We start from the raw sequence: 13068 nt of genomic DNA, 5'->3' as shown, positions 1-13068 counted from the left end.
CAATTTTTTATTTAAGCAAACGAATATAGTAAATAAAATTAAAAAATAAACTACTTTAAAACTAGCTTAGTACTTTCTTAAACAAATGATTACAGAAGCTGTTATATCCTACCACCATGGTTCAAAGACATAAATAATTATATGTATAAGACATGCACCGTCGTTAATTAACTCACTCATGCTTATTTGAAAATATGTTTAGGGATAACAAAGTACAAATTTTTATTTAAGCAAACAAATATAGTAAATAAAATTAAAAAATAAACTACTTTAAAACTAGCTTAGTACTTTCTTAAACAAATGATTACAGAAGCTGTTATATCCTACCACCATGGTTCAAAGACATGAATAATTATATGTATAATAGCATTGACTTTACTAAGTGATAATCATCTAAAAGGAGAATAGAGCAGATTACATCGAACTTGTGAATTGAGGCGCAACACACGAGTAAAATATCAATTACGATAAAAGATCCTGCATATATCGCAAAAGAACAGGAAGCTAGAACATCTATACGACAATGACTTCATGGTTAATACACACAACAGAAGCATGCATGCATGGACGTGGGACGAAGTATATGATATTTTTAAAAGGTGCGGTTTAAATCTTCACAGACCTGTAAAAATCTCCATCTCGTGGACATGTTAGTTGATCTTCAGGCCTTATTTGGTTAAGGGGGATTGGGGAGGTTTTGAGAGGGAGGGATTTCAGGGGATTGGGTGAATCCCTTTGTTCCACCCAATCCTCTTAAATCCCCGGGGTTTTGCTTCCACTAGTCCTCCGAGGAGGGTTTTGAAACACATGGATAAGAAGGGATTGAAGGGGAACGGAGGGGATTGGGCTAAGCAAACCCCTCCTACCAAATGGGCGCCCGAGGATCTGTGGGGTTTTTGATCCTCTAAGGGATTTTCCTCTCAAAACCTCCCCAATCTCCCTTAACCAAATGAGGCCTCATGGACCGGCATAAACCTCCAAACTATGCACAGTTTCTGGATTGATGCTACATATTCTTTTGAATGTCGAATTTGATTTTATTTGCGTCCCTCACAAACTCATACTTGTTGGCTACTAGGACGAGAAAACCAAAAAAAATCATGATTAGACAATGCACAACTATTCCACTTGTTGAAAAAATGTTGATCTCCAAAACACGTTTGAATTACAACAAAAAGATGAAAAAATCCAAAATTATTTCATTAATTTAATAGAGAAATATTTGTGTTTTTTAAAAAATAAAAAATAAAACTGAGTACTGGACTATTCCATGCACCACTACTCTTCCATCGTATGAAAGTTGTTAGGATGGCTTCTTTACCTTCACGCATGATACCCTGAAAAATGGATAATATTAAACTTATTGCCGACGTTTATGGAACTGGATATAAATGATGTGTACCGTCACGCGAAGCAGATTTTATAACAATTTCAGTCCGTTGCAACAGGTATGGGCAATTGTACTAGTAATTATATAAAAGACACGAGAAAAGGAAAAATAAATCCTTTCCTCCTCCTCATATGGGCGTCCTTGTCCAGGCCCCTAACCTCGCCGGCGCTCGGCGCCCGACCGCCCGCGTCCTGCGGAGCGACCGCGGCGGGCGGTTCAAGGTCACCGCCGTGGCGTCCGCTGGCTCTGTGAAGGAGGAGGAGAAGGGGACCGGGAAGAAGGAGAATATAGTGATTAGAGTCTTGGACCCTGTGCGGGAGAGGAGGCTGCCGCCGCCTCTGTTCTCGGCGCCAGAGACTACGGCAGAGTCCCTGGCGGCGATTCGGCGTCCGGAAGAGGATGGGGAAGAAAGGCGGAGGTACTACGTGAACATGGGGTACGCCATCCGGACGCTGCGGGAGGAGCTCCCTGACGTATTCTGCGAGGAACCCAGCCTTGACATTTACAGGTTTGTTTCGATGTTATTGACTCCGCCGTGCCTGATATGAATGGATAGTGGCAGCGAGTCTTAGCAAAAGTTATATCCTTTTCCGTGTGTAGGAAAGTTGTTTTTTTCAATTGGCGAAACAATGGTAAAAAGATGTGAAATTTAGTCATACTCATATGTTGAATTGTTTGTTTTTTAACACATCATATGTTGAATTGGGTAAAGTCTTACTCCCTCCGTCCCAAAATAAGTGCCTTAGCTTTGTATTAGCTCTGGTACAAAGTTGTATTAAGGTTGAGACACTTATTTTGAGATGGAGGGAGTATTAAAGACCGGAACGGTGATTTAGCTTAGAGAAACACGGTCCTAGTTTAGTGCAACTGAAGGTTTACTTGGGTTATCTAATCTAGTGTGGCAGTGCCCCCAGTATTGCCACTAGACAGTCTAGACTTATACCAACCATCAGTCCAGTTAATTTGTGCATGAAATGCAACATACTCCCTCCCTTCACAATTGTAACATGTTTTGGATATTTCAATGCGGAGTTACATACAGACTGAAATGAGTGAACAAACAGACTAAGATGTGTCTATATACATCTGATTCACAAAAAAGTTAAAACATCTTATATTTGTGAACGGAGGGAGTACCTAATAACTAGGGTCTGGGACTCTGGGTGCTGTTTGAACCTGTGCTATCGTCCAGACCTGGATGCTGTTTGAACCTGTGCTGTCGTCCAGCCTCGAGCGCTGCTGTAATGCTTTTCTTGTTTCCTTTATGATACCCCTTTTTTAGATCCTGCCAAGCTTTGTTGACCAACTTTAATGAACATTGGGATACATATGGGGTCATGCAGTTGCCCAAGCCACAAATGATCCTTCCTGGTACCTGGTTGTTTGTCTTGTTTGCTGGAAACTGCACCTTCGGAAGCCTTTGTTTTTGGGCTCTGTACTCTGTTAGCAGTAAGCCGTAGTTAAAAGCCTCTTTCCTTTTCTGTTTGAATCTTTCTGGAGGCTTTGTTCTGTTATCATGAGATAGTGGAACCCTGGCCAAGGGTTGTATGGAATAGTCTCAGCTTGGTTCTATGCATAAGCGGAATAAAAGCCAGCTGTTTAGTTCGGCTGCTGGCTTATAAGCATGGAAAGCCAGCTAAAAGCGCAACAAAGCACCCCCTATACTTGAATTCTGGGGTTCATGAATTTGGTAACTTAGTACAGCATTACTTATTTCTTGTAAAAAGTACACTAGTCGATTAATGAAGCTCAATCTTTTAATAGTATCAAAAGTTCCTATCGTGTGTAATATCTTAACTCTAAACAGAGAATTCCTTGTTTGTTTGCTACTTCGTTGTTTGTGTAGTCGCATACTAAGTTACAAATTTCCATGCAGAACTGCAGATAAATCATGCAAAATCCGGACTAGTCTATTTGAAGTCATCTTTATGCATGCATGTGAGCACACAAATTCCTCTAGTTATCTTATTAGGGACCCACGCCTCTCTTGAACCAGATGGAACAGTGGCTTGCCTCCTATTCCTCATTTGTTTGATTTTGTGTTAAGATTAAAGTAGTTAAGTCCGTCCTCAGCTCTTTAGTCACCTACTATCTGGGCACCCTCAAGTTCCTGGATGGTGTAAAAGTGTATATCCACCGAGCCCCGGGCATATGGCTCTGGGGTAAATACGAGGCCACAGGGTGTTGCCAATCCCAGCAGCAGCATCAATCTATTCTGAATGAGGCCTTGCTGCTCAAAACTTTCCATCTACAGCAAAGACCTTCCATGGGACTGTTATGACTGGTACTACGTACCAAAGGAGGAGGCCTAATGGGCAGGATTAGTACGGGCTTAGCCCAAGTTATCTTAGTTATTTTAGTTTCCGAGTTATCTTAGTTTCCAAGTTATCTTAGTCAGACATGAGATTATATAAACCGATGTAAACAACTCTTTTGGAATTAAGCAATATAGTCATAACTCTATTGCCCAGCTCCCAGAGGAGTCGGAACCCTAGCCGTGCCGCCACCTTCCACCGCCGCCGCCTTTCTCTCGCGCGCAACGGCGCCCCGCCGCTGGCAGCCGCGCTCCAGCCCTCGCCAACCCCGCTTCATCCCCTACAACCTCCGCCCTAGACCCGGTAGAACCCTAGCTATTCCTACCAATTTGGTATCTAGAGGCTCCAGGCCGATCATGTCGTTCTTGCCGCCCGCCACCACCGTCCCGATCGTCACCACCGCCCCGCTGCAGGCCATCTCCACCGCGCCGCTTGGTACGGCGGCCGCCACCGCCGCGCCGGCTACCACTGCCGCCCCAACCCCTGTCGTCTACACCCCGGAGGTCACGGGGGCCCTGCGCGACCTCTCCACCGCGGTCCAGGAGATCCGCCTATATCTGGCCGGTCCCTACGGTCCACCACCGGCGGCACTGCCGGCCCCCGCCACCGGGTTGTAGCTGCTTCCATGGCAGCAGCCACCATCGCCGGGCACCGTGCTCGCCGGGCCACTTCAGCTGCCGCTCCCACCCGCCACCACTCTGCCTTGGTCGCCCTGGCCGACCCAAGCGCTTGCGGCGTCGGCCGCCCCCTTCCCGCTGCAGCTGCCGGGGCCGCCGCAGTTCAGCTCCGGGCCGCCTTCCACAACACCAGCAGGCGTCCCGATCCAGTAGGACCAGTTCCCGTCCTCACCGTCCCCACTTCCGGCCTGGTTGGCCGGGTCCATTCCGCCGCCGGTCTACAAGATGGCGTCGGAGCAGCCGGCGACCGCTGTGCAGTACGCCAGCCGCGACGGGCCGCCTTTCCACGGGGGACCCCCGGTGGCCACCAACCCGGCGCCGTCACCCTCGCTGCTCCGCACCGCCGAGCCGTACGGACACGGCGGTCTCACTCAGACACCGCCTCGCTTCGCCAAGATTGACTTCGCCACCTACGACGGTACAGAGGACCCCCTCAATTGGCTCAATCAGTGTGAGCAGTTCTTCCTGTGGCAACGCACGCTCGCGTCGGACCGCACTTGGCTCGCCTCGTATCACTTCCGAGGCGCAGCACATACGTGGTATTACGCCCTCGAGCAGGATGAGGGCGGCATGCCCTCATGGGAACGCTTCCGCGAGCTCTGCCTCCTTCGCTTCGGACCTCCGGCACAAGGGAGCCGGTTGGCGGAGCTTGGCCGACTGCCCTTCACCTCCAAGGTACAGGACTTCATCGACCGGTTCCAGGCCCTGGCATGCCACACGCCCGGCGTGACGGCTCAGCAGCGGGCCGAGCTCTTCATCGGTGGTCTGTCGGATAACATCTGCGCGGAAGTGGAGCTTCGGGGGGCCCAGGACCTCCAGACGGCCATGTACTACGCCCGCGCCTTCGAGCGTCGCGCGCAGGCCTTGCAGCAGGTGGCGCCGGCTCGGAGTGGCTGACAGCTGACCCGGGTTCCCCAGACTACGGTTGTGCCGGGCCGTCCGCCCCCGGTCCCTCCTGCGACTACTACTTCGGCCTCGACGCGGCCCTTCCACCGACTCTCCCCGGCCGAGCAGCTCGAGCGCCGTCGCCAGGGGTTGTGCTTTAACTGCGACGAGCCCTACATGTCGGGCCACGTCTGCCCGCGCCTCTTCTACTTGGAGGTGGCCGACTACGTCGAGGAGGACACGCCCGCCGACGAGCTCGACGACTTGGCTGCACCAGCTGCAGCGGAGGTCGCACCGGCGACAACTCTCGTGGTCTCCCTCCATGCCCTCGCGAGTATACGAGTGGAGAAGACTATGCTCCTGCCGGTGATGATCCACGGCGAGCGCCTCCTGGCCCTTCTGGATACGAGCTCCACACATAACTTCCTGCTAGAGTCGACCATGCGCCGCTTGGCACTTTAGCCGACGGGCGGGGAGCAGCTGCAGGTCGCCGTGGCTAACGGCGACCGTCTCCGATGTCATGGGCTTGCATGGGACGTTCCCATCACCATCGGCGACGAACACTTCACCATCACATGCGCCGGCATCGACTTGGGCTGCTTTGACTTCATCCTCGGCGTCGACTTCTTGCGGACCCTGGGTCCCATTCTCTGGGACTTCGACGCCCTGATGATGACCTTCTGGCGCCTTGGTCGCCGCGTCCGGTGGGAGGGCGTGGGTGGCGCCCCACCAGCAACGCCACAGTCGCAGCTGGCCGCGACTGCTGCCGAGTCCGCGCACCCTCTGTTGGATCATCTCCTGCAGCAGCACAACGACCTCTTCGACGAGCCTCAGGGTCTGCCGCCGGCCCTAGTGTATGACCACCGCATCCATCTCCTGCCAGGCACGACGCCGGTGAAGGTGCGTCCCTACCGTTACCCCCAGCTGCAGAAGGATGAGCTGGAGCGGCAGTGCGCGCTCATGCTAGCCCTGGGCATCATCCGGATCTCCACTTCACCGTTTTCGGCGCCGGTCCTCCTCGTCCGCAAGTCGGACGGCTCGTGGCGCTTCTGCATCGACTACCGCGCCCTTAACGCCCGGACGCTCAAAGACAAATTTCCCATTCCGGTCGTCGACGAGCCCCTGGACGAACTCCATGGGGCGTGCTTCTTCACCAAGCTCGACCTCCGTTCAGGCTACCACCAGGTGCGGATGCACCCTGACGATGTCGCGAAGACGGCGTTTCGGACTCATCACGGCCACTTCGAGTTCTTGGTGATGCCTTTTGGCCTCTCTAACGCCTCGGCGATTTTTCATGCCTTGATGAACGACGTCCTCCGGCCCTACTTGCGTCGGTTTGTGCTCGTTTTCTTTGATGCCATTCTTATCTACAACACGACATGGGCGGAACATCTTCAGCACGTTGCCATCGTCTTCAACGAGCTTCGAGCGCACCATCTTCATCTTAAGCGCTCGAAGTGCTCGTTTGGGACGCCTTCAGTCACCTACCTCGGCCACGTCATCTCGACCAAGGGTGTTGCTATGGACGCCGACAAGGTGGCGGCCGTTGCGGCCTGGCCGACGCCCCACTCCCCGCGGGCTCTCCGCGGATTCCTGGGCCTCGCAGGCTACTACCGGAAATTTATCCGGGAACTCGGCCTCATCGCGTCCCCGCTCACGCGCCTGCTCCGATGCGACGCCTTCGCTTGGGATGCGGAGGCCACGGAGGTGTTCGAGGCCCTCAAACGGGCCCTCACGACGGGTCCTGTCCTTCAGATGCCCGACTTCGACCGGCCGTTCATGGTTGACTGCGACGCCTCCGGCGTGGGGTTCGGTGCCGTCCTTCATCAGGGCGACGGGCCCCTCGCGTTCTTCAGCAGGCCTTTCGCCGCACGCCATCACAAGCTCGCAGCCTATGAGAGGGAGCTCATTGGTTTGGTGCAGGCTGTGCGCCACTGGCGGCCATATCTTTGGGGACGGTCGTTTCGGATTCGCACGGATCACTACAGCCTCAATTTCTTATTGGACCAGAGGCTGTCTATCGTGCCGCAGCACCAGTGGACCAGCAAGCTCTTTGGCTTCGATTTCACCGTTGAGTATCATCCGGGCCGCCCCGTGGCCGACGCCCTGTCCCGCCGCGACGACCACGACACTGGCGCGGGCGACTCCGACGGGGCGGCCTTCTGCATCTGCTTCGGGCCCTCGTTCGCCCTCTTCGACGACATCCGCTGGGCCACCACGGACGCGCCCGACGCGTAGTTACTTCGGCAGCGCCTTGATGCCGACGACCTGGAGGAGCCGTGGCGTTTGGCGGAGGGCCTGTTCCTGCATGGGCGACGCCTCTTCGTGCCGGATCACAGCGACCTCCGTCATCAGGTGCTGCTGCTGGCCCACTCGGCGGGCCACGAGGGTGTGCAGAAGACCCTCCACCGTCTCCGCGCCGACTTCTACATCCCCGGCGATCGGGCCCTGGTTCGGGACTGGGTGCGGTCTTGTATGACGTGCCAGCGTAACAAGACGGAGACACGGCGGCCGGCATGGCTGCTACAACCCTTGGAGGTGCCCTCTTAGGTCTGGGCCGATATCTCCATGGACTTCATTGAGGGCCTCCCCAAGGTGGGCGGCAAGTCCGTCATCCTCACAGTGGTCGATCGCTTCTCCAAGTACGCCCACTTCATCGCGCTTGGCCATCCTTACACCGCCACCTCCGTGGCCCAGGCCTTCTTCGACGGCATCGTTCGCCTACACGGGTTTCCCTCTTCGATTGTAACGACCGGGACCCGGTGTTCACGGGGCATGTCTGGCGCGATCTCTTCAGGATGGCGGGCGTGAAGCTCCGCTTGAGCACTGCGTTCCATCCTCAGACGGACGGCCAATCCGAGGTGGTCAACAAGGTGATTGCCATGTATTTGCGTTGTGTTACAGGTGATCGTCCTCGTGCTTGGGTGGACTGGCTTGCGTGGGCGGAGTACTGCTACAACACCTCTTATCACTCCGCCCTGCGCGCCAAGCCGTTCGAGGTGGTCTATGGCCGACCGCCCCCGCCCATCCTGCCGGTTGACCCGGAGACGGCTAGGACGGAGGCGGCGGGTGATCTTCTTCGCAGCCGCGACGAGATGCTTGCCGAGGTGCGCCAACGCCTCGTTCAGGCCCAGCAGTTGGCCAAACACTACTATGACGGCCACCACCGCGAGGCGGAGTTCGTGGTGGGCGAATGGGTGTGGCTGCGTCTCCTTCACCGTTCTACGCAGTCCTTTGACCCGCGCGCGAAGCGCAAGCTGGGCCCACGCTACGCCTGGCCATTTTCCGTGCCGGAGCGCATCGGAAAGGTGGCTTACCGCCTTCAGCTTCCGGCCGGTGCTCGCATCCACGACGTCTTCCATGCGTGGCCGCCGGTGCCCCCGACCTCCGACGGGTGCCTCCTTCCCGGGCCAGCAAAGGTGTTGCGGGCCCAACTACGTCGCAGGGTGTGGTACCTGTTGATCCAGTGGGAAGGCCTTTCAGAGGAGGACGTGACTTGGGAGCAGCGTGGCGAATTCAGCCAGCACTATCCAGACTTCCAGTTCGAGGACGAGCTGTCTGCGCAGGCGGGGATAGATGTTATGACCGGTATTACGTATCAAAGGAGGAGGCCCAATGGGCAGGATTAGTACGGGCTTAGCCAAGTTATCTTAGTCAGCCATGAGATTATATAAACCGATGTAAACAACTCTTTTGGAAATAAGCAATATAGTCATAACTCTATTGCCCGGCTCCCAGAGGAGCTGGAACCCTAGCCGCGCCGCCGCCTTCCTCTCGCGCGCAACGGCGCCCCGCCGCCGGCAGCCGCGCTCCAGCCCTCGCCAACCCCGCTTCATCCCCTACAACCTCCGTCCTAGACCCGGTAGAACCCTAGCTGTTCCTACCAGGGACAAACTTACTTGGAGATATTATCAAAACTAGGAGCATCATGCCACCGGCGCAATTGGTTTATTCTGGATCAGAAAAGCATAATGAAGCTCAACAGCAGCTGCAGGAGCATTGTACGCTGGGAAGTCGCCCACGGGAATACCACCCTCCTACAGCCTTGTGAGAGATCATTCTTTCCCTCTATGATAGCATTCCGGCTGCTGAGACTGCTGAAGCCTAAGAACTCCTAGATCTGTTCCCGGCCCATCTTACAGAAATGGCATTGACAAAGACTTGCCTAGGGAGGTGAAACGGATTTAGAAAGCAGAACAAAGTTGTCTTAGGTGTCCATCTTTCATGTACATCCCTGGCCCCTCGCTCTTGTAAACATCTTATCTTTTTGTATTATAATATAATATATACTGTCAGAGCCTCCCTACAGTTTCCCCCATGAAATGATCTTATTAGACAAATCTTTGCTCTGTTTTAGCTTCCGGCTTCTATGCATCTTAATTATCATTGAACCACTTGAAATACTTCCATCATTCTGCTCCAAAAGAATGCTGGAACAATACCTGATAGTCGAAACTGATAAAAGAAGACACGTGCATTGTAAAATCTATAAGTCACAAAAACTTAACCAACTCCAATTACGAGAAATTGCTTTCATTTTATATTATTGGCTCTCGATAGCCACAGAACTGTCAGGCCTAATGCGGCAATAATTCGGGTAAAACTTCACTATGACTTTTATTTGTTTCTTGTGTGGAGAAGCTTGAACAATACCTTTGTGTGGAGTGCAATCTAGTTTTGTATACTAAAATACTTCAGAAAATAGTTGAAATAGTTATGACGGTAGATGCTGGCGGCTTTCGAGGGCCACAGTTTTTTGCACCATCTGTATGGTTTTGATATTATTTTGTAGTAGGGTAATACCGTCATGAGAATTATACTCCATGGTATATTCATTTCTCAAGATTTATTCAACTCCTGTCTTCTTTCCTAACCATATGCCACTGTCTCCACTCTCCAGAGAAGATATTGTCTTCAAAGATCCTCTCAGTAAATTCGTGGGTATTGATAGCTATAAAAGGATATTCTGGGCGCTGCGCTTTACCGGCCAGATTTTCTTCAAGGCCTTGTGGATTGACATTGCTACTATATGGCAACCAGTCGACAATGTAATTATGGTCCGGTGGATTGTTCATGGCATCCCTAGATTCGTAGAGGATGGTCATAGTCGCTTTGATGGCACGTCAGAGTATAAGTTGGATAAGAATGGTAAGATTTACCAGCATAAGGTGGACAATGTTGCCACGAATTCACGAAAGAAGTTCAAGATTTTGCCTGTCGAAGAGCTCCTCAGATCACTCGGGTGCCCATCCACTCCAAAACCAACTTACTTCAAGATAATCTCACTCATGCCGTTTTGGTTGGGATGGACATGGATGAGACAATAACTGTTGTCAGACCTTATGCTGGCAAATTGAGCGAAATGCTGATGTTTCCAACCCGATACCCCCTAAGTTTGCCTTTCTGCTTTTCGGCTGTATACCTACTTACCACTGAGCAGTGGCCTCGTTATAACCGCTGTATTTGTGTACAGCTGTAAGTTTTGATTCAAAGAACACAGTTGTAGATGTTCCTCCTTATTTTGTTGTTGTTGAGGGATATATGTTCCTCGTTTGAGATACGGAAAGCTGTATGGAAAGCTGTATTTGACTTTGCGTGTTGACTTGACAGACCAGCAAGGATATATGTTCATGTGTTTGTGTCTTTGTTGACTTGTCAGATCAGGAACCTTGACTCGAGATGGTGTGATGTTTTGTTTTAATAAAACTTGCTGCGCGTAAATTCATTTAGTAAGAAGAAGATACAACGCCAAGGTAATGTGTATCATAGTCAGTAATGTGTATGATATCAGCATCATCAGGAAATTGTGTTTCTATGGACTGTATTTGAACTTTCTAAGTAACTGTGCATACTTGTTTATGGCCTGGAAACCAAGGATCTTTGCATTCATAGCAGATCCCTTTAATTCTGGCTTGTTGGATAACTGAGGCAGGAGTAGCATTTGCTGGTTTACCTGGTTCAAAAACCACCTGTCTTCTTATTGGTTGTTGATATGTAGTAGTTGTGTCAGCTCTTCTAACTGGTGTTGCTTGCTCTAATCTTCTTGCCATCCACATAGAAGTCTGCATATCTGTTGGTTTATCACATTGCAAGTGCTGCTGTATGTGGTCAGTTAGACCAGAAATGAAGTTGTTAACATAGTAGTCATTTGGAATGGCAGGGTTGTCTCTCCTCATTAAGTTAAGCAAAGCTTCAAACTGTTAGATGCAAGCAGGAATTGTACAGGTTTGAGTGAGACAGTGGAAGGACCTGACATTGTCACAAACTGAACTTTCAGCAAATCTGTCATTCAAGTATCTGCAGAACCTGTGCCATGGTAAGTTGCCAGCATAGAAACCAGTACTTCTCCACCAATTCATAGCATCTCTAAGTACTAGTCACAATATTGCTGAATTGACTGTATCCATGAGTCTGCATCTTGCCCTGCATATTCAGACTAAAGCAGTGCAAAGTAGCTCAAAACAGAGGAAGATCGCGAGAGAATTGGAGTAATTTAAGATACGCCAGCCAGCACATGGCTGCTAGGGCTCATCTCTACTTCTAAAGGGGAGTTGTAGCTTATGTTTTAGGGATTTTTCGTCTTCTATTTCACCTTCGTCTGAACTTTTTGTCTGGTTTTTTCGTTCCTTCTTTCATCATCATGTTCTAGGGGTTTTTCGTCTTCTATTTCTTCTTCGTCTGATTATTTTGTCTGGTTTTCTCGTTCCTTCTTCCATCATTATATATTGGGAAACGGCCGCACGCTACGCCGGACGCGTTCGTCGTGTCGTTTGATGAAAACAAATCCGACCCTTCTTCTTTTAACCGTGAACCTTATCCTCTGCGTCTTCCTTATCTCTTTCTAAATCTTATCCTCTTCCTCTCTCCCTTCGTCCTCCTCCACTCATTCTTTTTCTCCATCCTTTCCCAGTTGCTCCCTTCCTCCATGTCTCTATCCCATTGACCTTCACTTCCTTTGTTAAGGCATCCATGGTTGCCTGCACGCCCTACTGCTCTCCCGTAGTGCCGTCGAGGGTGTCGGAGCTTGGTGTAGCTTGGTGGAGCAGCAACATCCATGGCTTGGGAGCTTGGTGGAGCAGCAACATCAGCTGTGGAATATTGGTTGTAGCAATTTCAATCACTGGTGGTAGCAAATTTCTACTACGGTTGCAGCAAAACGGCGTCATCGTCATCGCGGGTCGCAACTGAGATAAGATGTTTGAATTTTTTTTCCATGCGGTTGTAACTTTTGTAACTGCGGGTTGCAACTTTTCGTTTTTTGTCCATGGCTTCGCCTTCACGGTTGAAACTTTTTTCATAGTCGAATGAAGCTTTTTTCGTTGCTAGATGAAACTTTTTTGTCACCGGTTATAACTTTTGTTGGTCATCCATAGCTCCCATCCTATATTGGTTGAAGCTTTTTTGTAGCTGGTTGAAGCTTTTCCTGTCGCTAGTTGTAGCTTTTTTCTCGTTGGTTGTAGCACTAGGCATCTCCCCCGAAGCTCGTTTTGTTGTTGCAAGCTTGCACATCGGGGATGAGCGGCGACGAGCACGACGGCGAGCTTCAGTCGTCCCAACTGGAGCCACAATGGTCTCAACAAGAGCTTCAACCGCAGGGTGCGGCTGTTGCACGGGGCACCAGGAGGGGAACCGTCGAGCCGACGAGCTACTCCGGCGAGTGGCGACGAGCTGCTCCGATGAGCTGCTCCAGCAAGCAGGAGGCTCGGGGAGGAAGGGCAATCAGACGGGAAGGAGATGCGGAGGAGTTCATGGGAGCGAGGAAGAAGACGACCGATCCCAGTGCGAACCGTTTTTCCCGACG

At 51.3% G+C, this 13068-nt stretch overlaps 1 protein-coding gene across 1 annotated transcript; it reads left to right on the top strand.

The window, feature by feature from the left end:
- The first annotated feature begins 1482 nt into the window (after positions 1–1482).
- Positions 1483–10912, top strand: LOC123427807. The gene is made up of 2 exons (XM_045111941.1): positions 1483–1898; positions 10168–10912. Exons 1-2 carry the CDS (start codon positions 1522–1524, stop codon positions 10592–10594), a joined length of 804 nt encoding a protein of 267 aa, XP_044967876.1. The 5' UTR covers positions 1483–1521; the 3' UTR covers positions 10595–10912.
- Positions 10913–13068: the final 2156 nt, after the last annotated feature.

The sequence above is a fragment of the Hordeum vulgare genome, chromosome 1H (assembly GCF_904849725.1).
Source record: "Hordeum vulgare subsp. vulgare chromosome 1H, MorexV3_pseudomolecules_assembly, whole genome shotgun sequence".
NCBI classification, from domain to species: domain Eukaryota; kingdom Viridiplantae; phylum Streptophyta; class Magnoliopsida; order Poales; family Poaceae; genus Hordeum; species Hordeum vulgare.
Note: the sequence above shows the minus strand (reverse complement) of the source record. Positions and strands in the feature narration are given on the sequence as shown.